The sequence below is a fragment of the Diospyros lotus genome, chromosome 1, assembly GCF_014633365.1.
Source record: "Diospyros lotus cultivar Yz01 chromosome 1, ASM1463336v1, whole genome shotgun sequence".
In the NCBI taxonomy this organism is placed as follows: Eukaryota; Viridiplantae; Streptophyta; class Magnoliopsida; order Ericales; family Ebenaceae; genus Diospyros; species Diospyros lotus.
In genome coordinates this window covers 31,397,439-31,424,251 of record NC_068338.1, presented here as the reverse complement: position 1 = coordinate 31,424,251, position 26,813 = coordinate 31,397,439, and the positions used below count along the sequence as shown (strand labels likewise).

General features: G+C 41.9%; 1 protein-coding gene across 1 annotated transcript; it reads left to right on the top strand.

The window, feature by feature from the left end:
• Window positions 1–580: 580 nt before the first annotated feature.
• Window positions 581–26,049, top strand: LOC127807277 (uncharacterized). Its single transcript, XM_052344994.1, has 2 exons — window positions 581–1,022; window positions 25,329–26,049. Exons 1-2 carry the CDS (start codon window positions 677–679, stop codon window positions 25,868–25,870), a joined length of 888 nt encoding a protein of 295 aa, XP_052200954.1. The 5' UTR covers window positions 581–676; the 3' UTR covers window positions 25,871–26,049.
• The last annotated feature ends 764 nt before the right edge of the window (window positions 26,050–26,813 follow it).

Sequence of the window (26,813 nt, the reverse complement as noted above, 5' to 3'; positions counted from 1 at the left end):
TAAACTTCACCAGCTCTTCTAAGTTCTAACGAGTTGATAATTAAATACAAATAATCAAATAAACTTTAAGTAACATATGCCATTTAGAGAGAACACAATGGTAAGAGATAGAAGAAGATGCAATGAATAGAGATGGGAGTTGAGGAGACTCTTATCACCAGAGAGAGGCAACGAGGAGTGAAAAAAAATTAAGAAGACAAAGAGAGATGATGAATATTGAAAGATAAAGAACTGAAGAGATGAGATGAGTTAAGCTAGTGAAATGTGAAAAGAAAGGAGGCAAGGAAACAATTGGAGAGAAAAAGAAAAAGCTGGGCAAACGAGAAGTCGAAAAGAGAGTTAAAAGAGACATCCTTGGAGGGAGAAGAACCTAAGGAACTGCAAGAGAGAGGAAGGAAACTCAGCAGTCTAGTGATTTTTTTATTTTTTTTTAAAGTTGTATAAAATTACTTTTAAAAATTAATTTTTTTTACAACTTGTCACATCCGACTTCGCCCTTTTATTGGCCCGGTTCACGAGTGGGCCGTGGACCGGGTCCGGCATAGCATTTCCTTTTTCTTTAATTACATAGATGGTATTTTGTGTCGCGCAGTCGAAACCAGATCTCTTGCCCCACGATCAAACCCTAAGGCGAAACATCTAGCCCTAGCGTTACTCAATTCGTTCTGCAGCAACAATGGCGGTGGAGACGGCTCCAACACGGTCGAGCAAGCTCCGGTGGGGGGAGCTTGACGAAGACGACGGCGAGGATCTCGACTTCCTGCTTCCGCCGCGCCAAGTGATTGGGCCGGACGAGAACGGGGTGAAGAGGGTGGTGGAGTACAAGTTCAACGCCGAGGGCAACAAGGTCAAGATCACTTCCACTATCCGCGTTCGCAAGCTGGCCCACGCTCGCCTTAGCAAGCGGGCCATTGAACGTCGATCCTGGCCCAAGTTCGGCGACGCCGTCCACGAGGACGTTGGTAGCCGCCTTACCATGATCTCCACCGAAGAGATCGTCCTCGAGCGCCCTAGGGCTCCCGGTTAGCCTCGCCTCTTTTGTTTTTAGTTCTATCCGTTTGTCCTTTATTTTTCAAGTTTTATAGCGATTGCAGAGGTTTAAGATCTTCATGCTCTTATAATTTGATTTTGTTGTTAATTACTGGAGGAGTTACTGTATCTCGGTTTTCTGCCTTGAACTTCTGTTATTTTCCCCCCTAACATATTGCGTGAGAAAAGGAAATGAAACCTTCGCGATCCAAAGGAATTTGTCATTAATCCTTAAAAATCCATCGGATGCTCCTAATTTTCGATAGTTTGTACAGTTTTGGGGTCGGTAATACGTGACTATCATATTTTTTATAGGTTTCATATCAACTTCTGTTCTGTTGATCGTTAGAGTGTCACACACGGAGATACTGGCGCGACATCGGCAGTTTACTGATTAATTTGAATTGTCTTCTTAGTCATTTTTTCTATGTTATGTTGTTATGTTTTCATTTCCTTTATGTATTTGTATTAATTTGGTTATTGCAGCTGCAGCTGTAAGGGGTAGGATATTTTGGGGAGTAGTCCACGTGTAAAGGGGTTTAGGAAAAAGACAAAAGAGTTGGTTACTAGGGGTGGGATCTGCTGTGGCAGCATCCACGCTAGAGGCTTATATATACCCTCGAGACTCCACTTGTAACGACATGAAAGATCAAGAAGAATTCTATCCTTGTCTTTGTTATCTTCTCTCTGCTTTCTCTTCTCTCTTTTCCTCCCTTTCTAATCTATCTTACCTCCTTCGTCTTCTTCTAAGATACCTATTGATCTTCTAATTCATATTGAATTAGAAGGCGGCTTACATTGCCACATTTGGGTTTGTGACAAACTGGTATCAGAGCACTGGTCCTAGGCATATCAGTAGAAGCAAGGTAGGTGGATGGAACCTGCATGAGGAATTTTGAAACGCAATTGCAACAGGTTAGCTCAACGATGATCGAGCTCCAGAATAGGATGGGCCAGATGGAGGTAGGAGAAGCTCAGAATCGAGAGGCGATCCAGGCTATGGATAGCAGGATGGAAGGTGCCTTGGAAGGAATGGGGCAGAGGTTGGAAGGTATGGAGCAGAGGTTGGATGGATCAATGGCTAGACTGCAAGATGACATGCAACAATTTATGGTAATGTTCACATGACAAAACTAGGTAAGGATGTGTCACGACAGTGCTGTGACAATTAGCAACTCTCCTGATTCAACGTGAATCAGAGGAGTGTGCTGGAACAGAAAAGAAGAACGGAGAAGGAAATGTAGAAGAGAAGGGAGGAAGAGAAGTAGGAGGGAGAATAACAGTCTTTGATTGAATTTTTAGATGCCTTTTACAGAAGAAGGAGCAAGCTTATATAGCTTGTTTCGTGAGTGCTGCCACAACAGATCACACTCTCTCTAATCAACTAATTTATCCTATTCTAGCACTTGGACACCTGACAGATTCTGCCATAACAAATTATCCAGCTGGAAAAGAAATACAAGCAAGAGAATAAAATACTAAGGCAATACAAAATAGGTAGTATCTGAATCTAATACAAAACTTAGTCGTAAAAATTAGATGTCTCCCCTGTCTCGTGACAGTACCCCTCCCATCAACTATTTCTTGTCCTCAAGAAATACTCAAAAGGCTGGCTGTTTGGAAACTGCTACATCAGCGTGGGTAGGTATTCTGTCCTCCTTGGACGATTTTCCTTACCACCGGACCCTAACCTGAATGAGGGGGGCTCCTTGATGGTAGACTACCTTTTTTTCCATTATAGCCTCAGGTTCCTTCAGACATTCTTTTTCCTTAGGCAGAGCTGGTAGCTCCTAACTGACTCTCTCATTCCCAGTAGACTTTTTTAGCAAGGAAACGTGAAAGACTGGGTGGATCTTGGTCCCTTTAGGCAATTGCAACCAGTAGGCTACCTGGGTTGTGATGAGAAATGGACCAAAGTATTTAGGGCAAAGTTTAGATACCTGCCCTTGGGCGATGGCCTTTAGGTGAGGATACCTTAGTCTCAAATAAACTCTTTCCCCTACTTCAAACTCTCGGTCACTCCTCTTATCCACGTTTTGCTTCATTCTATTTTGGGCGGTTGCCAACTCTTACTTTAACTGTTGTAGTACCTCCTTTCTTTGTTGTAGGTACTTTTCCATGATTGTGGTTGTGGTTTGATCTCCCGTGGCTAGTGGGGTAGGAGGTTTATACCCATAGACAGCTTCAAATGTAGTCATCATGGTAGAAGCATGGTGGCTGGAATTATACCACCACTGCGCTATGGCCAGCCGCCTATGTGAACTCTTGGGCTGCCTCATACACATGCATCGTAGATAAGTTTCTAAGTTTTAGTTTGCCCTTTCAGTCTGCCCATCAAATTGAGGGTGGTAGGCTGTTGATAGGTTGAGCTCGGTGCCCACATTCTTCATTAATTCTCTCCAAAAATGACTTGTAAACACTTTATCCCTATCTAAGATAATGGTCTTGGGAACCCCATGTAAAGCCACCACCTAATCCATAAACACCCTGGCCACTTTTTGGGCCGTGTAAGGATGTGCCAACCCTGCAAAATGTGCAAATTTAGTTAGCCGGTCCACCCCATGTAAAGCCACCACCTAATACATTTTCATGCTTGCACTTCTTACATATGTCACACCCCCAAAACATGTTCCTTTACCACACCCTTAAGTTGAGGCCACTGGACCTCAAATAGGTATTTTGGATACCCAAGTGCCCCGCTAAAAGGTGACTCATGCAAGGATTGCAAAATGTTTTTCTTTAGCTCAACATTGTTACCCACGACCACCCGACCTTTATATCTCAAGGTCCTCAACAACCCATCCTTCAGAATGTATCCTTCAACTTCACTGCCTCCCTTTGCTAATTTTTCCTAGAATTTCCCTTATGTGTTCATCCCCTTCATAGCTGTTCACCACTTCACTGCACCACTTAGGTATTACCATAGTGATGGCAGTTGCTTCCCTTCTTCGTGACACCTTGATAGGGCATCTGTAACCAAATTCTCTTTGCCCTTCTTATATTGAATAGAATAGTCAAGCCTCATTAGCTTGGCCATTCCACTCTTTTGCAATTGAGTTTGCAGCTTCTGCTGCAACAAGAATTTAAGAGACTCATGATCGTCTTAATTACGAACTTGCCCATCTCCAAATAGTGCCTCCACTTCTCCACTGCCAAGAGAACAACCATAGTTCTGAAAGGCGAGAGGCGCAGCGAGGCGCAAAGGGTCCTGGAGCCTGAGGCGCAAGGCGCACAAGGCGAGGCGCGGCTTTGCGAAGCGAGGCCCACTTTTTAGAAAAAAAACTCAAAATATTATAAAATCATAAACAACTATTAAATTATCAATAATAACACATTGATATCATTCATGATTCATTATTGTTAAAACCGAGACTATGATCTATCAAGAATCACTCAAGAACCTCACCGAATTCAAACCAACATTGAATACTGAAAGTAGAAATGTAAAACAGAATTTAAAAAGAAGAGAAATCAAACCAGATTGCAGCACACACAAATTACCCTAGTTCATGCCATTTACATGGCACTACATCCAGCAATCCAAGAAGCAAACAATCCACCAGAAACAAGTCTGAAACCAGTACAAGAATTCCCCTCTTTCCCTCTTCCTTTACTCTCGGATACAATACTCAACCGAAGCTAACAAGAACTTGAAACACACAGCTCTCTTTCACGCCTCTCACTGTACCCGAACCCAAGGAATAAAAGATATGAATGACTGATAATGTAAACCGGCCTTCACACCCTTCTATATATAGACTAAGGGAGGCGGAAATATCTAAGGGAGATAACTAACTTTACAAAAGTCAAAACTACCCTTACTAAAGCAATTAGATACACTTAAGTCCTATTAACTAACTGCTGCCACATCATCTTTAATTTTTTCCTGGTTTCTTCAATAAATCCAGCTTTTACTTTAGGCAAAACAGTAACAATTATCTTCAAATTCTAAACTAACAACATCAAAATTGATTCATTCATCATGCAAATTCTAAACTAGAAATATCATCAAAGTTCAAACTTAAAGTCTCAAACTCAACCAGCAAGAGAAATTGAAAAACTAATCAAATAAAGTCTCAAACTCTAAACTAGAAATATCAGCAACCAACAAGAGAAATTAAGCAAGAATGCAAGAAATAATCAAATAAAAAACAAGTAAAGAACTCACAAGAGCAGGCTGGAACCAAAAAGAGGGGAGGTTGGAATGGAACCGAGATTGGTAGCTACATTCGGTGGGCAGCGGGCTGCTTCTTAATAGCTTGAACTTGAAGAGCAGATGAGAAGAGAGGTGAGGAAGAGAGGAGAAGAGCGTGAGCAGAAGAGAATAGAGGAAGAGGGCGTGGTTGGAGAGGAAATTAACAAGATAGGAGGCGGGCGTGGCTGGAGAGGAGAGGAAGAGAGGAGGCAGTTGCGACTGGAGAGGAAAGGAAGAGGAAGATCAGGCCGAGCTGGAGAGGAGAGGAAGAGAGGAGGGGGTCGCGGCTGGAGATGAGAGGAAGAAGAAGATCGGGCCTAGCTAGAGAGGAAGATAGGATGCGGGCACGGCTAGAGATGAGAGGAAGAAGAAGATCGGGCGAGCTGGAGAGGTGAGGAAGAGAGGAGGCGGGCGCGGCTGGGGCTAGAGAGGAGAAGGAGAGGAAGAGGAAGATCGGGCGAGCTGGAGAGGAGAGGTTGGAGAGGATGAGGGCGCTGCTGGAGTCGGGAGGAGTGAGGAGTTATTGGGCTGCCAGTTTTAACTAAAAGACCTAAGTTTCATGAGGCGCGCTTCATGCCCCAGTGCCTAGGCGCGCAAGGCGAGGGCCTCGCCAAAACCCCCTCGCCTCGGCCCAGGCGAGGCGCCAAATTGGGGCCTTGCGCCTAGGCACACCTTTGATAACTATGAGAACAACCAAGAATTCCTTCTCGTAGATACTCAGGTTTAGGTGCCTTGGACTTAGAGCTTGACTTAGGAAAGCTATGGGCCTGCCACCTTGCATCAGCACCGCTCCAATCTCCACTCTGCAAGCATCCGTTTCTAGCACAAATGATTTGTTAAAGTCAAGCAGTCCCAAAATTGGGACTCTGCTCATTGCCATCTTCAATTTATCAAAAGCCACCTCAGCCTCTTATCCTTAATGGAAATTTCCTTTTTTCAACAATTCTGTGAGGGGCTTACTTATGACTTTATAACCCCTCACAAACCTACGATAGTATCCTATAAGTCCAAGGAATCCTCTAAGGGCCCTTAAGGTAGTGGGTTTGGGCTAATTCAGCATGACCTCTTACCTTCTTTGGGTCTGTACTGTCCCCCTCCCCGAGATCAGGTGTCCCAAGTACTTCACTTGAGTCTGGGTGAATGCACACTTGGACCTTTTGCTGTATAATTGATGGCATCTCAGGACTTCGAAGGTGGCTCTTAGGTGGGCAATGTGTTGGTCTAAGGTAGGGCTATAAACCAGGATATCATCGAAGAATACTAGTATGAATTTTTTTAGGTAAGGTTCAAATATTTGGTTCATTAAAGATTGGAAGGTAGTCGAGAGCATTGGTGAGCCCAAATGGCATCACCAAGAATTCAAAATGGCCATGATGGGTTCAGAAGGTTGTTTTATGTATATCATCAGGTTTCATTTTGATTTGGTGGTTGCCCAGCCTTAGGTCAAGTTTGGAAAAGAATTTAGCTTGGTGTAGTTCATCCATTAGGTCTTCCACAAGGGGTATGGGGAATTTATCTTTGATGGTCAAGGCGTTTTGTTGACGGTAATTCACACAAAAGTGTCAAGAACCATCTTTTTTCTTTACCAAAAGACCGGTGAGGAAAAGGGGCTCTGGCTGGGTCTTATGAATGATTGGTTCAACATTTCCCTCACCATTTTTTCAATTTCTATCTTTTGGATAGGTGGATAACGGTATGATCTCATATTGATTGGTTTAACATTTGGTTTGAGGTTAATTGCATGGTCTAAGGTGTAGCTAGGGGGTAGGGTGTTTGGTTCCTCGAATAGGTCCCTAAATTCCATCAATAAGGGGCAGCGTGCTTACCTGATCAAGACTCCTGGGTTGGCGGCTAACAGTGAGTTGCAACTCTCCATAATCTTCCTCTTCATGCGTCTCTTCCACTTCTATAATCGAGAACAACTGCGTGAGCTGACTCCACTTGTTCTGTGGAACCCTCCTTAGCCTCTGTGATCATTTTGCAAGTAGTAGCCTCCTTCCCACCTGTAAGAGTCATCCTCTTACCCCTTTTCTCAAACGATACGTCCATCTGGTTGAGGTCAAAACTTATGGGACTCACTTAGTCACTCCCTTCATCCAATCTACCCCCAACACCACATCGCATCCCCCTAGTTAAAGCAACCTAAGATTTGCTTCGAACTTTTTATCTTGCATTTCCCAAATGAATCCTAAACAAGTCGAGCTGCTTACTACCCGGTTTCCATTGGCAGCAGTTACACTTAAGAGGGATGGTGTACCTGTAAGTGGACACTTGAGTCGCCTGGACGTGCTCTCATCTAGGAAGCTGTGAGTGCTTCCACTGTCAATGAGGATTAGCAGATTGCCCTTTTCCACCTTACCCTCTACTTTGATTATTTTGTTGTTGGTGATCCCCTTGAATGCATTGAGGGATATCTCTCCATTGTCCTCCACTCCCTCTTCATCAATACCTTCCACCTCTTCTCCTTCTTCGTCTTCTACTTCTTCTTCTCTTCTGCCTTCTAATAACAACAACTGGTGTTTGCATTAGTGCCCTGGGAAGTATCTGTCTCCACATCTATAACATGCTTCGGGTTGCCTCCTAGGATCATTTGGTCTCCCACCAAAATTCCTTCCCCAGCATTACCTCTAACCAGCTCCTTGTTGACCCCTTTGTTGTTCCCTCCTTGTTACCAATTCCCTATGTGTACAACCGTATGTTGCTACTTGCTACACCTTCTGCTTCTTTAACAGTGCCTCCACCACCATCTCTTGCAACTTGGCATTCTCAGCTGCTTGCTCAATCATTCTTGGCCTGATCATCTTCACCATAGGCCTCAAATTTTTGCTTAGGCCACTGAGGAAACTAGAGGCAAAATATGACTCCGTTAGGTGAAGATCATGACTACTCATCAAGGACCTCAGTTCTTCAAACCTCCTTAAGTATGACCCCACGTCACCTACCTGCTTCAGCTTGTTGAACTCCTCAATAGTATCTGACATGCTTCTCTCTCCGAATCTCTCACACAATTTTTCAGAGAACTTTCTATAGGTGTAGTTCTCCCTTACTCGCGTCCACCCTTGAAACCATGCATCCACCCCATCATCAAAGTAGGTTGTCACTAAAGCAACTCTTCTTTCCATTGGCATATTGTACCACTAAAACAATCACTCGCACCTTTTAACCCATCATCTAAGATTAGTCCTTTCAAACATGGGTATTTCCATTCGAGGTAGGGGAAACCCCTGCGGTGGTGGAATAGCCCGGTCCTCATGACCCCCTCCTATCAACGTCTCAGTGTCATCACCCTACTCAACAATAATCTCACGGGCTCTATTTTCTTGTTTCACTATTTCATTTGTTATGTTTAAGAGCTCTTAGAAACCGATTCAAGACTTAGATTTGCCAATCTCTCTAATCTCCTCACCCGGAAATCAAACCACAACAGAATAGATTTAACAGCAATTGAAAACAGCAAAGAAATGAGAGAAAAGAACAATCAAACCATCCAAGAAGCACAGAATTATCCTGGTTCGGACTGCAAAGTGCAATCCTACATTCAGCCTTCTCTCCGAGACAAATCCACTAGAAACCAAGAGTGATTACAGCTAGAGATGGCAAAATGGGCTTGGCCCAACGGGCTGGCCCATTGGGGCCCGGCCCGGCACCGGGCTAGGGCCAGCATTTTGCTGGCCCATTTAAGGCCGGCCCGCTTGGCCCGCTAATCAGTCGCCACCCCCCCCCCAAAAGCGCCCCTCGCTCTTAGCCTCGCCTCTCGCCCCATTTAAGGCCGGCCCGCTTGGCCCGCTAATCAGTCGCCACCCCCCCCAAAAGCGCCCCTCGCTCTTAGCCTCGCCTCTCGCCCTTTGTCTCGCCCTCTCCCTCTGTCTCGCCCTCGCCCTCGCCCTCATCTCGCCCTCGCCTGCGCCCTCTGTCTCGCCCTCTGTCGCCCTCGCCCGCGCCCCTCGCTCTCGCCCTCGCCCTCTGTCACCCTCGCCCCTCGCTGGGCTGGCCCGCGGGGCCATGTAGGGCCGAGCTAGCAATCTGCTGGCCCGTTTTTAAGCGGGCCACTTGGTGGCGGGCCGGCCCGGCCCGACCCGTTTGCCATCTCTAATTACAGCAGTACAAATGTCCCCTACTCCCTCCTGTTACAGCGCTCCCAAGTACAATGAAAATAACCAAAGAGATTTCCACCAGATTGCTCCAAGAATAACTTTTCTCACAATCTTGATCTCTTCTTCCCACAGCACTCAGCACATAAGAGGATGGCCAGTAGACTTATAAACAGGAAAAACTGAGAACTCTCTCTCTCTCTACCCCTTGCCCTCTATTTATAATAGAGGGTGGATATTCCTATGAAGATATAAATATTTATCGTTTCACCCCATAACTTTTACTAATTACAGTTTTGGAATACAACTTCTATTTAATAATTCATTTGCCTATATTCTAGACAACTTTAACAATTCTCCACCATTGTCTTGAGTATACTTCAATCTTCATCCATCAAAAACTTTGGCCTTCCAATAGATGAACTTGACCTGCTCTCACATGGATCTTCCTGCTGCACCTGATCACTCAAAAACACAAACACATCAAAGAAAACATATCAATGCTATAAAACATAACAATGGATCACTTTTGGATAAATTTCAGCTGTAATAACTAAACCTACAACTCTCATTAGATATTATTCTCCTCAAGGGATTTCCTAATGAATAACTTTTCCTAACATCAATATAATTGATATACTCCATGGAGGGACTAAAAAAAAAAACTAAGCCAACTGGACTGCCCATTGGCTGATTTCAACTCCTTCTGCCTAGACTATATTTTTAGGGTTCCTGCTGCATACAAAATGCAACATATACACCCTAAATGCATAATTTCCAGCTAGGCACACTCCACCATAAACCAAATCCATACATGATGTTATTCCTTAATCCCAAAGGGTCCAAACTTCTTACACAGCATCACATCAACAGTGCACCATACCCGGATTGGCCTTAACATTGCTAGACTTACACCTAGCTTCCCAAAATTGGTCTTTTAGGCTTTACCACTGTCTTCCCTTCTTATGTTTGCTTCAACAGACAAAGGACTGCTCTATCTACCTACCAGTCTACCAAGATATGCTTAAGACTAGGGTAACCTAGGCTGCCATAAGCTGTCCAAAACCCTATTCCAATCTCTATGCCTCATCATTCCAGCTTCTCCTCCTTCCAACAATCTCAAACACTGACATAACACCTCAGCTACACCTTGAGATTCCCATTGGATAACTATCAATGAAGCTGCCTCACTCTTCCTAGGCATACCATTGCAATTGACACAGCTACTCCTATGCACTCAATTTTAACCCCTTGGACCATCATAAGAGACTCCAATTCTTATAATATTTTGGCTTAGGAATTACTTAACTCATAGAGAGACCTTCTAAGCAATAAACCTTGCTTACCTTTCCCTCTAACCTCTAATTCCTTAGGCTACTCTTATAAGACCAATTTCTCTCTTAATTTTCATGGATACTAGCTGATTAGTGACACCTATTTGACCCAAATTAAGCCTTCATGTGCTGCTATAACCAATGGCCATGTCTAGCCATTTCCCTAGACTTTTCCCATTTCCCAGCACTTCCTTAATTTACAAATAGACACTACAACAGCACTCCACCCCTTTAACCTAAGGGATATACCATTTAAGTCCAAGATTCTCTCCAAATTTACATGGCTCCATGCCATTCATTAGGACAAGAGTGCATCACCTCTTCTTATACAAGAGATTCTATTTTCAGCCTGCTCCTTAGCACTCAAACCTGAGCCTAAGCATTCTTCAAAACCCAACATTCCATACCTCACTGGAAACTAACTTAAGACCTATCACTACCCATCCTAGGCAGCACTAGACCTTCTATTCCCTTGTTCATTACCAACAAGATGACTCTCCTTTCCTTTCATTGCTTAATCCAGATTTCAATCAACCAAGGGCTTCACCATACAAGACAACCCTTTCACACGCCCTTTTCCCCCTCACTGATTACAAGGACCCTCACTGCAAGAGCCAAAGCTATCTTAAACACTAGCTTCCTCCCTCTCACAATTCAGCCCGAGCTTACACAATGAATCTGATCAAAAAACATTTTCCAGATTTCCCTATTGCTATACCCTGGTTCATAGGTTAGATTTAGGACATCCCAAAGGATTCTCCTTGCTGGCCAGCATTCCAAATTCCATCCCTTGGCCTTGGAATCAACTAATTCCATGTCCTATTAGTAGAGTTTTCCCTCATAGGTAAGAATCCTAGCTTTAGGAGACCTGGGTATACCTATTACACAACTCCACACACCTAAGTCTTCACACCAGAAGCAATTTCCAGCAAACTTCCTAAATTCCAGCAAGCTCATATACGCTTGGGAATTCCTTAGGAACACATCATCTTCACTAGGTACACTTCACCTAGCTCCACCATGAGACAAAGCCTAGATAGGTCACCCTAGATCCTAGAAACTGATTTCTAATGGGATTTACTGATTTTGGAGACTTCTACATCTGGAGACCTAGACAAACTACCTGGTTTCTATTCCTATACACCTGCAAATTTCCCTTCCCCTAATATCGCTAGCCTTGGATACCTTTCCTAGACCTTGCTCACCATTGTGAGCCATCCTCAACAAATGACACAGCCTAACCTTATCATAGGCTATCCTTTAGTGGCTACAGCTTATCCACATATAAATGCAAGCATGCACCACATAACCTCCATTCTTGAGGGTTGCTACCATCTCTCTAAGAGATCCTTGCAACTTCTTAGGACTCCAATTCTCACTATCTAATTATTCTTAAGGACATTAGGCTTTCTATTAAAACAAGGACATATTTTACAGTTTCTAATATTCTGGAACAGCTCCACCATGCTTCCTAATTTCTCCCATCTCCAAATCCCTTAACCTTGCCTAGACAAACCATTCCCCCTCCACCATGTCTCTATGGGTAAATACCCTTTTCCTATGAGAAGAACACCCTAACCCTAGGACCTATGCTATTTTTTACTGCATACCTAGAAAAAACTATAGGACATCCACACTCTCATAGCCAAAGCCACACATGGTGCTTGAGCATTCGGGGCTGGATTTCTCTTGGGTTTCTTTCTTCCTATTTGGGCAGAATTTCTTAATATGCCCCTCTTCATGGCAATGATAACACTTAAACTGTTTCTTGCCATTTTTAGACTTGCTTCTTGACTTCCCCTTTGATTTAAACTCTCTCTTTTCAGTCCTACTTCTAGCAGTAAGGACATCTCCAGCAGATTTTCCTTCTACTTTCTGTTGCAACTCCTTAGAGTTTAATGCTCCAAAAACATCTTCTAGGGATAACTTTTCCCTACCATGTTTTAATATATCAACAAAGGTTTCATATGTTTTTGGCAAAGAATGCAGTAATACAAGGGCTTTATCTTCCTCATCATAGTTAATATCTATGTTCTCTAAATCAAGACATATTTTATTGAACTCATCTATGTGATTATTCAGTTTCTGCCCTTCTTGCATTTTGAATGTGAAAAACTTTGCCTTTAGATACAGCCTATTTGACAGGGTTTTTGTCATATACAAACTTTCTAATTTAGACCATAAAGCCTCAACCGTTTCCATCCTTGAAACTTCCCTAAGAACTTTATCTCCTAAACTTAGAATTAGAGTATTATAGGCCCTCTTGTTGATTTCCTTCCGATGCTTACTGTAATCTTTCTTCTGTTCTTCAGAGGCATTCTCGGGCAGTTTCTGATCTGCCTCTAAAGCCTCTTCTAATCCCAAATTTCCCAATAGCGCCCTCATTTTAATTTTCCATAGACCGAAATCATTTGATCCATCAAATTTCTCTATGTCATACCTAGCGGAAGCCATAACAGGGATTAAAACTAAAAATTTCTAAGGTTCTTGGCAATTCTTGAAAGAGTTCTTGGCTCTGATACCAATCTGTTATGTTTAGGAGCTCTTAGAAACCGATTCAAGACTTAGATTTGCCAATCTCTCTAATCTCCTCACTCGGAAATCAAACCACAACAGAATAGATTTAACAGCAATTGAAAACAACAAAGAAATGAGAGAAAAGAACAATCAAACCATCCAAGAAGCACAGAATTATCCTGGTTCGGACTGCAAAGTGCAATCCTACATTCAGCCTTCTCTCCGAGACAAATCCATTAGAAACCAAGAGTGATTACAACAGTACAAATGTCCCCTACTCCCTCCTGTTACAGGGCTCCCAAGTACAATGAAAATAACCAAAGAGATTTCCACTAGATCGCTCCAAGAATCATTTTTCTCACAATCTTGATCTCTTCTTCCCACAGCACTCAACACATAAGAGGATGGCCAGTAGACTTACAAACAGGACAAATTGAGAATTCTCTCTCTACCCCTTGCCCTCTATTTATAATAGAGGGTGGATATCCCTACGAAGATATAAATATTTACAGTTTCATCCCATAACTTTTACTAATTACAGTTTTGGGATACAACTTCTATTTAATACTTCATTTGCCTATACTCTAGACAACTTTAACATCATTCTATAAAATGGGGTCATTCCTATCTTTATGGGGAAAGTCGGGAGATAACCTTACTTGATTCTGCCGGGTGAACATCAACATAAATTGTTGAAGTTGATTACCCATTTTCTCCCTCATCTAGTTGATATTGTCTCTTATTCGATTAAGTCCTCCTTCCATCTTGTGATCAACTGTCATGATCGCATCATGATTTTTCTGGTTGCTAACTTCCAGTCGGTCCACCCGATCCTAGAATTCACCCACAGCCAAACTAAGTTATTGGAGCTGCAACTCCGGAGTTTGCTCCTAGAAATATAGCCATTCCTGGCCCCTTCACGTCAATCCCATGAGCCGTAGAGATAGCCAGGAGGTTTGCCTAGAAGCAACCACCCTTGAAAGAGTGCGTAATAGCTCACTGATCGAGCGTTCTTGCGCCAAAGATGAAGATATATTGATAAGAAGGATTTTGATGAATCCATTCCAAGGGATCATCAATGTTCTTCATGTGTGTCCCTTTGGCCATCTCTAATGCCTGTAATACTCCTTGCTAGAATCGAGGCTTTGATACCAAATGCCATCGCAGTGCTGCGACAATTAGCAACTCTCCTGATTTAACGTGAATCGGAGGAGTGTGCTGGAACAAAAAAGAAGAACGGAGAAGGAAATGTAGAAGAGAGGGGAGGAAGAGAAGTAGGAGGGAGAATAATAGTCTTTGATTGAATTTTTAGATGCCTTTTACAGAAGGAGGAGCAAGCTTATATAGCTTGTTCCGTGGGTGTTGCCACAGCAGATCACACCCTTTCTAACCAACTAATTTGTCATATTCTAGCACCTTAACACCTGGCAAATTCTGCCATAACAAACTATCTAGCTGGAAAAGAAATACAAGCAAGAGAATAAAATACTAAGGCAATACAAAATAGGTAATATCCGAATCTAATACAAAACTTGGCCGCAAAAATCAGATGTCTCCCCTGTCTCATGATAGGATGGCTGAAAACGTCCCCCCTAGAGATAGAAATGAGCCTATACTGCATAGAAATGAGGGAGATAAGGGTCGTGTCAATGGAGAAATAGAGGTTGATCCAGAAGAAACGTTGGAAAGAGTGGTGGGTAACGATAGGAATGGTGCACCTAATGGGCAGCACCTGGGGTTCACCATGCCCCGGATGGAAATTCCTATATTCGAGGGGGTCAACCCCTGGTGGTGGATAAGGAAATGCGAGAGGGTCTTTGGGTGTTACTCGCTGCCGCCTACTTTAATGAGGCTATCGATGCCTGGTTCTAAGGGTGCGTAAATGTGTAGAACAAATTCACCTAGGAGGAGTTTGTGGCCAAACTATGCGAAAGATTTGAAGAAAGAAATAGGGTGGACACCATTGAGGAGTTCAACAAGTTAAAACAAATTGGGAGCGTAGAAATGTACCTAAAGAGATTTGAGGTTCTATATGACTCAACAAAACCCATACCTCACCGAAGCTTGTTTCGTATCAAGCTTTTTGAGTGGGCTTAGTGAGGACACAAGACCAATGGTAATGTTGTGTCATTTGTATTAGATTAGGATAGATGTGTAAATGGGAACATTGTATTGCAGCATTTGTATGTTATATTTGTCTGTTGTAAAGATGTATAGTACTTCTAGAAGGAATGTTTTCTAGAAGGATGTTTGACCGGTTAAGTTAGTTATTTTTGGTCAGTTGGTCAGTTAGTTATCACCTTGTAAATCACGACCCTATTGCTTATAAATAGGGATCGTGGGATAGGGGTATAATCATCTGTGTTGTGCGCTTCATTCTGAGAAGGGTTATTTTCGGTTTCTATCTTGTGTTTGGGATTGAGTGAGAGGTTAAGAGAAAGGCTGGGTATAGTCTTGTAATCTCGGAATTTTGCTAGCTTTCAGGGTTTATGGGCTGGGTAGAATTAAGGTTTTCCTTGTAATCATCCTGAAGGGTTTTCAAGATAGTGGATTGGAGATGCATTAGCAGTCTGGACGTAGGTCTCATTCTAAGATCGAATCAGGATAAATTTCCCCGTGTTTTTGTTGTTTCTTTTATTATCTTGTGTGTCTCATATATCAGTTGTGTTCTCGGGTGTGAGAGTGATTAAGGTGAGCTATTGAGTTGAGGAAATCTGTGGGAGTGCTGTGTTCATCTCTAACAGGTAAAGATGATTAGGCCCAATCAATAGAACAAACGGCTAAAAGTGCAAGGTTATAAGAAATGATTGTAGAAGCACTTATGAAGAAGCAGAGGCAACAACACAAGGGGTTAGCAGGGGGATCAGCTAGTGGGGGGGTCAAGTATGTTAACAGAGAAGTAGGCAAGAGTGGAGGAAATACGAAACAGGGGACTGATAGAACATTGATAATCGAAGCAACTACAAGCTGAAAATTAACAAAATGAAAAGAAAAGAAAGTGGACTTTCGAGAGGTCCACGCTTTCCCTCTATATTCACCAGAAAATTCCTCCCCTTCTACTCTATTTGCTTCTCTATTTAAAGGAATTTGTTGCCCTCACATGCCTCTCCCTCTTTGCTCTTCCCATTCTACCCGTTAACTGAATTTGTTGGCTGCACATGCACCACTTGCCTTCTCCCATTTCAATATCTCTATTATGCCCTTATTTCTTAGGTCTTGGGTAGGGAAATGTTATGGGCTGCCTATCAATACTCCCCCCATGAAAGTCACCTTGTCCTCAAGGTGAAGAACAGGGAACTGTTGTAGGGTTCACAGGTGGTCCAGGACCAGGTCCAAGACCAACTTGGGCTTGGAGTATGTGAATCTTCTCTTCAATTCGTTGGGCTGTCTCCATGATTTGCGTTAGACCCGATGGCTGTAACACCCTAACCTCAGCCCTAATTTCTGGCTTCAATCCATTAACAAAGAGGCCTTCCAGTATGGCCTCTGAAGCTGCGTCCACCGAAGCTGCCAAAGTCTCAAAGAGGAGGCGGTATTCCCGCATGGATTCATCTTACCTGAGGGCCACGAGCCTCTCCTCCAATGATCCCTCTTGCGAAGACCGGAATCGTTTAAGTAGATGGATCTTCAACTCTTCCCAGCTCCCGACTCTATGTTGTCTTTGTTCCCATTGAAACCAGGCAAGTGCAGGCCCATCAAAACGGAGAGTTGCTGTATCCATCTTCTCACCCTTCGTCAACCCATTCACCGAGAAGTATCTCTCGGCCTTGAAAACCCACCCATCAGGGTCGCCCCCTTCGAAGATCGGCATCTCTAGTCACCGACTTCTACCATCTTGCCTCCTGAAAGCTTCATGCTTCGTTTCGACCTCACGGCTACGATCGCCCTGTGCTGGCGATCCTCCCAGAGCCAAAGATGAGTCCGCCGGTATGTCCTCCTCACCCCGTTTCCCTTTTCGTCCCCTCTCCTGCTCTCCCCACTTCTCCGCCAGCCAGTTAAATTGCTCCAGCACCATTGCTAAACTCTTCTCTATTCCTTGCATCCTCTTGGACTCGTTCTTCGTTCTTTAGCGAGTCCATTCCCGCTTGCAGACCATCCATCCTCCCTTCTATTTGTTGTTGGTAAGTCTCCAACCTCCTCTCTAGCTTGCCCACCCTCTCCGATACAGAGCCCCCCATGGATCACACTCTGATACCAAATTGATAGAACTCTGATAATCGAAGCAACTACAAGTTGAAAATTAACAAAATGAAAAGAAAAGAAAGTGGACTTTCGAGAGGTTCACGCTCTCCCTCTATATTCACCAGAAAATTCCTCCCCTTCTACTCTATTTGCTTCTCTATTTAAAGGAATTTGTTGCCCTCACATGCCTCTCCCTCTTTGCTCTTCCCATTCTACCCCTTAACTAAATTTGTTGGCTGCACATGCACCACTTGCCTTCTCCCATTTCAATATCTCTATTATGCCCTTATTTCTTAGGTCTTGGGTAGGGAAATGTTATGGGTTGCCTATAAGGTCCAGCACCATGCCTTATGGGGAGCAATTAAGAGAGCAAAGAAGGTTGGCTGGCCTTTGTTTTAGATGTGGGGATAAGTATCATTTCAGACATCAATGTAAGAGACAAATTTTACTCTTGGAAGGAGAAGATGAGGATGAAGTCGAGGGGTCTAAAGATGAAGTAGAAGAGAATGGTGAATCAGAGGAAGAAAACAATGGGGAAATTTCATTGCATGCACTCAAGGGAGTGACCAACAACAAGATAATTAAGGTATCACGGAGTATGAAGAATCACGATTTGCTAATCCTAATTGATAGTGGAAGCACACATAGCTTCCTTGATGAAGGGACAACTAAGAGGCTAAAATGTCCGCTCCAAGGAACTCAACCCCTAAGTGTGACAGTCGCAAATGGCAGTAGGGTACTTAGTAAATCAGCATGTCACGGGTTTACTTGGGAGATGCAAGGAGAGAAATTTGAGGCAGATTTGAGGCTACTACAATTAGGGGGATGTGATGTGGTGTTGAGGATTGACTGGATGAAGGGGGTAAACTCCATCAGTTTTGACTTCAATAGAATGGAGGTTTCATTTGATAAGGGAGGAAGGAAGATGACACTGACTGGGGAAAGGGAAACCGGATCTTGCAAAATGATCTCGGGAAAGAAACTGCACAAAATGCTCAAGAGCAAATGGTATCATCTGTCCCAATTGTTCTCACTGGTGGCTGTGGGGGAAAGCTCGCTTATAATAGTGGAGGAAGGACCTGAAAAGGTGTTGCAAGGGGAGTTGCACCTGATAGTCACAACTCAACCCCGAGAGCGTGACCAGGTACATTCTCAACACCTTATTGATGAACTATGAGGACTTGTTTGTTGAACTCGCAACCTTACCTCCAACCCAAACCTTGGATCACTCCATAAACCTGAAGCCTAATGCTGAACCCATCAACATCAGGTCCTATAGGTACTCCCCAACCCAGAAAACGAGATTGAAAAGATGGTGAAAGAAATGTTAAATCAATCTTGCATAAGACATAGCCAAAGCCCTTTTGCCTCGCCAGTCCTCCTAATTAAAAAGAAGAATAGGTCTTGGCATTTTTGTGTAGACTACTGCAAATTGAATGCCTTAACCATTAAAGATAAATTCCCCCATATCCTTAGTAGAGGACTTGATGGATGAACTACAAGATGCCCATTTCTTTTCAAAACTTGACCTTAGGTCTGACTACCATCAAATTAAAATGAAGCCCGAAGATACCTATAAAACTGCTTTTAGGACACACCATGGCCATTTTGAATTTTTGGTGATGCCATTTGGGCTCATTAATGCACCAGCCACATTTCAGTCTCTAATGAATTAAATTTTCAAGCCCTACCTAAGGAAATTTGTCCTAGTATTGTTTGACGATATCCTTGTATATAACCCCACCTTGGACCAACATATATCTCACCTTAAAACCACCCTTGAATTCCTTAGAGCTAACCAACTTTTCATCAAAAAGGTCAAAATGTGCATTTGGATAGAATCAAGTGGAGTATTTGGGGCATTTAATTTCCGGGCGGGGGTTAGCACCGACCCTAAGAAAGTGGAAGCAATGCTGGCTTGGCCCAAACCCACCATAGTGAGGGCCTTGAGATGATTCCTTGGGCTAACGGGTTATTATCGTCGATTTGTCAAGGGATATGGTATTATCAGTTGACCTCTAACCGAACTCTTGAAGAGGGGGAGCTTTAATTGGGGGTAGGAGGCCGAGACATTGTTCGAATAGTTAAAGAGGGCAGTGGGGAAGTTTCCAGTTTTGGGGCTACCCGACTTTAACCAACCGTTTATGGTAGAAACAGATGTTTGTGGGAGTAGAATTGGGGCGGTATTGTCCCAGAAAGTGTGACCCCTAGCCTTCTTAAGTCAAGCTCTAAGGCCATCTCCAATGTAGAGCCGCCATCCTCGCTAAGCCAAAATTTGGAGAGCATGTCCCACATTTTTTGCTCCAACGCTGCTCTCTACTTGTCAAGTCACTCAAATTTTTGTGGATCTTCAAATGGCTACCTATAGTTGAAGAGTGAAAATGTGCTCCTCAACTTCTCCAACGGCTCTCTGTTGCTAAAATTTGAAGACAACGGCTCTCTAGTGTTGAAATTTGAAGAAGACGTCGGCGACGAGGAGCAACAACGACTACTGGTGAGGAGCAGCAACAGTTTTTGAGTCGACAAGGAGCAGCAGTAGCAGCTACCGGTGGCAACCAGATCTAGTGTCGGCGACGAGCAGCAGGTCGTCTTCTCCGACTTCTCCAAGCTAGAGACCAGATCAATTTGTGTATGTGTATATTTGAACGATGTGTATGTGTGTGTATTTTCTGTGCAATTGTTTGTGAAATTTTTGTGTATTTATTTATTGATTTGTGTATTTTAATTATTAATTTTATGTATGTGTATATTTGATTATTTTATGTATTTAATTAATTATTAATTTTATTTATGTGTGTACCTGATTATTTTGTATATTTAGTTATTAATTTGTGTATTTAATTATTCATTATGTGTATGTATTAAAATTATAAATAAAGTAAAATAAATAGAATTGAAGTTTATAAAAATAAATAAATGAGATAGGGAGTGAAATAGAGAGGAGAATAAAGAGTGTGGTTGGAGCACGCATTTTTTTAGGCAAAATTAGAATAAGGAGCGCATTGTTTATAATATAATAGGGAGCGAGATAGGGAGTGTGGTTGGAGATGGCCTAAGTGGTAGGCATATGGGTCTAAATATATATGAGAAGGAATTCTTGGCTGTTTTGATGGCAGTGGATAAGTGACGCCATTACTTGGAAAGGGGTAAATTTATAATTAAGATGGATCATGAGAGTTTGAAATTCTTGTTGCAACAAAAATTGTAAACTCGACTACAAAAGAAAGGGATGTGTTAAAAGGTATTTGTACTAGATTAGGGTTTGTAATATAAGAGAGATGTCAAGGTTTAATTTTCTGTTTAACCTCTTCTAGAAGGATATGTTTCTAGAAGGCTGACCGGATTTGTTTTAACTGCTATTTAGGGGCAGTCAGTCAGGTTGTTACTCCCGCCTTTATAGTTTATAAATAGGTGTTGGGAGGTTGGCTTTAGAGAGTGCTTTTTATTCTATCTTGTTGGAGTATGTGCTGTGTGAAAGAGGGCATATCTTTCGGTTTCAACTCTGTATAGCTCTCAAGTTTATGGGCTGTGAGAGAGTTGGGTGTTTAGGGCACATGTAATCGTGTATCATCATTCAAAGATAGTGGAGAAGCTAAGGGCAAAGCCAATTTGGATGTAGGTCTCATTTGAGACTGAACTAGGATAAATTCTCGTGTTCCTTTCTATTCTTGGTTAAATTCTTGTGTGTTTTCTATTTTACTCTTGTGTTGTGAGAGAGAGAGAGATTGTTCGGGTGTGTTTTGAGGGTTGAGCAATCATATTAAGAGGTGAGGTCTAGGCTAACAGGATGACTAAATTAATGGGATTGGATTATTCAATACAATATCAAAATGGCAAGGAGAATGCGGCAGCAGATGCCCTGTCAAGGTATCATGAAGACGGAAATTTGGTAGCCATTACCATGGTAGTACCGGATTGGTGTAAGGAGGTAGTGGATAGTTATGAAGGGGATGAGCAGGTGTAAGAACTCATACAAGGAATGGCTGTTAGACCACAAGGGACTGGTGGTTATACCCTAAGAAAAGGGATGCTGTGACTACATGGCACGATGGTCATAGGCAGCAAGGGGGACTTGAGGGAAAAAATATTACAATCGTTGCATGAATCTCCCTTAGGGGGGCATTCAAGGGTCCAAAACATTTATTTAAGGGTGAAACAGCTATTCCCTTGGCCAAAATTAAAGATGGATGCGAGGGAATTTGTATTATATTGCAATACTTGCAAAAGGTGCAAGTATGAGAATGTTGCTTACCTCGGGTTGCTTCAGTCCTTACCAGTACCCTACCAAGCATGGACTAGTGTGTCCATGGATTTCATTGAGGGATTACCCAAGTCAGAAGGAAAAGATAGTGTGCTAGTGGTGGTCGATAGGTTTACTAAATTTGCACACTTTATAGGATTGGCTCACCCTTATACAGCCCAAGAGGTGGTCAGAGCTTTCATGGACAGAATAGTGGCTTTGCATGGAGTGCTGAGGGTTACCATATCAAGCAGGGACAAGATATTCACCAACACCTTTTGGCAAGAATTGACGAGGTCAATTGGGATAAAACTCGGCATGTCAACCACTTACCACCCTCAAACGGATGGGCAAACGGAAAGGGTAAATCAGAGTTTAGAAACCTATCTTAGGTGCATTTGTATCCTGCAACCTAACTAGTGGCACAGATGGCTTGTATTGGCCCAGTGGTGGTACAATTCCACCCACCACACCACACTAAAAATGTCTCCATTTGAAGCTAATTACGGCTACAAACCCCTGATATTACCAGCCATAGGAGGGCAGGCTACAGCTGCTTCAGTGGAAGAATATTTGCAGCAAAAGAGGGTGGTGCTTAGATAGCTCAAACAGGAATGACCTCGGACCAAAATAGGATGAAACAATATGCAGACTGGAACAGAAGTGACGGAGAATTGGAGGTTGGGGAAAAGGTTTATTTGCGTCTAAGGCACCCCCATTTGAAGTCCATTATGCAAAAGGACCGGTTACTAAACTGACTCCCCAGTATTGTCATCTGTTCTTTATCATAGCTAAGGTTAGAAAGGTAGCCTACCAGTTGCAACTTCCAGAAGGATCCCAAATGCATCCCATCTTCCATGTGTCTCTCTTAAAGAAGTCATCAAGGAAGGAGCAAGTCAATCCAGAGCTATCATTCTTGCCTAAGGAAAAGAAAAGGGCAGAAGAACCAGAAGCAATATTGGATAGGAGAGATCCATAACCATGGGGTCTCCCTTATTCAGGTGCTGGTCAAGTGGCAGGATGAGGACAAAGGAGGCAGCACCTGGGAATACTTGCCAAGCCTCCTTCAGCGATTCCCAAGGGCAGCCAGCCTCCTCAGCATTTCTTGAGGACAATAAATGTTTTAAGGGAGGGGCAATTGTTGCACATGGAGATATTGGCGCGACATCGGCAGTTTACTGATTAATTTGAATTGTCTTCTTAGTCATTTATTTTATGTTATGTTGTTATGTTTTCATTTACTTTATGTATTTGTATTAATTTGGGTATTGCAGCTGTAAGGGGTAGGATATCTTGGGGGGTCCATGTGTAAAGGGGCCCGGGACAAAGACAAAAGAGTTGGCTACTAGGGGTGGGATTTGCTGTGGCAGCACCCACGCTTGAGGCTTATATATACCCTTGAGACTCCACTTGTAACGGCATGAAAAATCAAGAAGAATTCTATCTCTGTCTCTGTTCTCTTCTGTCTGCTTTCTCTTCTCTCTTTTCCTCCTTTTCTAATCTATCCTATTTCCTTCGTCTTCTTCTAAGATCCCTATTGACCCTCTAATTCATATCGAATTAGAAGGCAGCTTACATTGTCACATTTGGGTTTGCGACATAGAGTTTTCTAATAATTTGCATTGTTATTTTTAAGGAGGTTGACAGTTTTTTTGGTCAAATATCTGATTCCATTTTTATCTGATCATCAGAGTCTTCTGTTGATTAAAAAAAATAATAATAATCTGTTTTTTTACCTGAGAATCAAACAGTCTTGGAAGAGATAGACTCTGTTTATTTTATGCATCTGGTTTCATAAAATTGCAAACAGAGGACACAAAACTTATCTCTAACAAAGATGTTACCAGAAACGCTTCCAGTTCTATTTTGTATGAGCATTGCACATGCCAGTGTGTGCGAATTCTTCAACAATGGCTGTTAATAACAATAAAATGTAAATTATCTAAGACAAGGAAAGGCACGAACTCACTTGGATTAGTTCTTTTGTTTCCAATAACATTTGTGTACCACTGTGAATACCTTGATTCTTTTGGGATTTTCATTCCATCTAGTTGTTTGGTTGTTAGATTCATTTTATATCATGACTGAAGTGCAGTATGTAAATGTGTAAGGTTTTTGTGTTTTATAAAATTGGTGCTTGTGTTTCTTTTAAATTGGAGTGTCTTTCGGCTCTGCATGCTGTATGTTTTCATATGTCCATCTGGTCTATGATTAAAGTGAGAACTTGTGCAAGTTTACATGGCCTTACGATGAATGGTTATCCATTACAGCATCATTGAACATTGCTGTTTTCAACGTTTGGGGTGGTTTTTAGTTGCTTTGGATGAATTTGTAGTCAAAATGCAGATTCCTATTGTCAAATAGAGTGAAAGATTTCTAGAATAAAGCAAATCCTGAAACAAATAATGTAGTGCTTATATTACTTCTTGCAGCATGTGAGGCTACTAATTTGTAGGGAGTCCCTGGTAGGTTTAATGCTTTTGAACTTATTAGCCAATAAGAGGAAATACTTGAAGCATATTTGTTTTTTGCAGAATTTGTTACTAAAGGATGATAGTCTTCCCAAAAGTATTTGCAGTATGTATTTGGTAATTGGAATTCCTCCATTGAAAATGTACTTGTATTGTAACATTTTATTTTCTTTAAAAGGTGTACAACAAGAGAAAATTTGTTGTTTCTTCTGCATCTGGCAATAGAGTGCTTCTGGGAATAGTTGAATACACATTGCATCTTTTTGATTTTACCATTGACTGGTTTAGTTGTCTTGTTTTCTTCAAAAAGGAGGTTTTATGTTTACAAATCATGTTTTTTCTTTTCCAGGGTGGAATTTAGATTTTCTGTCTATTCATTCTCTTTTTTGTTAGTTTATACTAATACTGTCTTATCTAGTGAATATAAAGCCATTGTCATGACCCTAGGGTTTCAGCAGAGAATTAGGGCCAATTTTAGGAAAAATTAGGGCAGAATTTGAGAAAGAGGGGAAAACAGAAAGAGGCGGAAGAAACAGGGAGGTCAAGAGGGAGAATAGAGGGAATCAAAGGGAGAAAGAGAGTAAGAGAAGCTGGGAAAGGGACAGACAGATCCGAGAGAGAGAGAGAGAGATAGAGAGAGGAATTCAATTGATATTTCTGGATATCCAACTATAACAGCCCTATTAGCTTTATATAGCTACTTCAACAGCTTAACAGAAAATACAACAGCTTAACAGAAGTAAAATAACTACTCTTAACAACTCAACAGAATTAACTACTCTTCTGAGGGATAATCTGCTACACTCAACCCTACTGTAATCTCTTATACATCCTAGGGTCCTGACAGCCATCTTTATATGTTTATCCTTATGAATGATTAATGATCTAGAATTCATGTAGGCAGAGGTGGATCCTTGAAGGGGCAGGGGATCTTCCAAACTATTTCCATATATGCTATCGACTCTCACATGGTTTTAGAATTTAGGTATAGTTTTTTGTAAGGTGTAACTTTTGGGCCCTCCTGACAACAAACCATATATTCTTCAAACCATGTAACTTTTGGACTCTCAAACCCTATATTCTTGTGTTTTGATCCTCCACCCATGCATGTAATTGACTCTGTGCAGTGGGATAAAAGTTTGGTATATTGTTGTTGTTACTTGCTTGTGCCAAGTGTTTGAGTAATTCATGTGCTGTCTCTAAGGAGCCACAAACATTGATTGCAATGCTTTTAGTTGTTCCTGCTAATTTTTTTAGGGTTGGTAACAGGTAGCAAACCAGAAGAAACAAAGGCTGCAGGGGATCCCTTGGATCAACTTGCAAAACCTGGTGCAGTTCTCATGGTGTGTAGGACCTGTGGTAAAAAGGGTGATCACTGGACATCAAGGTGCCCTTACAAAGATCTAGCTCCACAGAGCGAGGGCTTCACTGACAAGCCTCCGGCATCAGAATTACCAAATTCTACTCCTGGCCCCGGCAAGGCAACAACCTATGTTCCTCCGGGCATGAGAGCAGGCGCAGAGAGAAGTGGGGGGACTGAAATGAGACGCAGGAACGATGAGAACTCTGTCCGGGTCACCAACCTCTCAGAGGACACCAGGGAAGATGACCTGCATGAGTTGTTCCGTACGTTCGGTCCAGTGAGCCGAGTGTACGTTGCTATTGATCAGAAGACTGGAATGAGCAGAGGCTTTGGTTTCGTTAACTTCGTGAATAGGGAGCATGCTGAGAGAGCCATTAACAAACTCAACGGGTATGGCTATGACAACCTCATTCTCAGAGTTGAATGGGCTGCACCGAGGCCAAACTAGCGACTTTTAACTTCTAACACAGCTTATTTCACCTTTTTGCTGCTTGGAACGATAAGCGGTGGTACTATTTTCCAGAGGGATTGTCTTCTTCCATCATGCCATGCCATGCCATTTGGAGAAAATTTTGTGGATTTGTGTTATGAAATATTCCTATCTTAAAATTTCGATCAGATTTTTAATTTTTTTTTTAAAAAAATTGTGGATTTGTTTTCTGAAATATTCCTATCTTAAAATTTCCATCAGAATAACCTCAATTTTTTTTAAAAAAATATTTATCTGATAAGATTCAAATATAAAAATGGAGAATATTTAAAATTGAGTTAATTTCTTTTGAGAAGTAAAATTGAATTAAACTTAAAATGAGTTTGCCATATTTTTCTTATTAATTTATAGATTTAGAATATGCAGGTAAGTCTTATCTGATTTAACCAGTGGTTTTATTTTGATTTAGAACATTGGTAGCAATTTGGAAAATAATAGATTGGAATTAGTAGTTTTTTTTTTTCTAATAATATTATGATCCAGAATTTCTGAGAGTAGTTTCTATGAAAAGAAGAAAAAAAAAGGGCCCGGGGGGGGGGGGGGCTAATTCCAAAAGATGTGCAAATTACTCTAGAAATTGCCTACTAATTTCTAATTAAAAACTAGCTAGCAGCCTAGCACACGGGTATCTTCACATCAGTTGCTTGTTTTTAAAGGGTTGTTTACTCAAAACTTTTTAATTAGAAAAAAGTAAAAAAAATAACTTCTTTAAAGAATAAGCACGCTATTGTAATGAAGATGAGGCCATTTGAAACAAACATTAATTCATACACCTTGATCAATTATATTATATAGAAGTATGAAGTCATATGTCAAACATTTAGTGAGTTATGAGTTTGATTATTACTTTACATAAAGTTAAAAATTTAATTTACATTTTATCTCTTAATCGAGAATACAA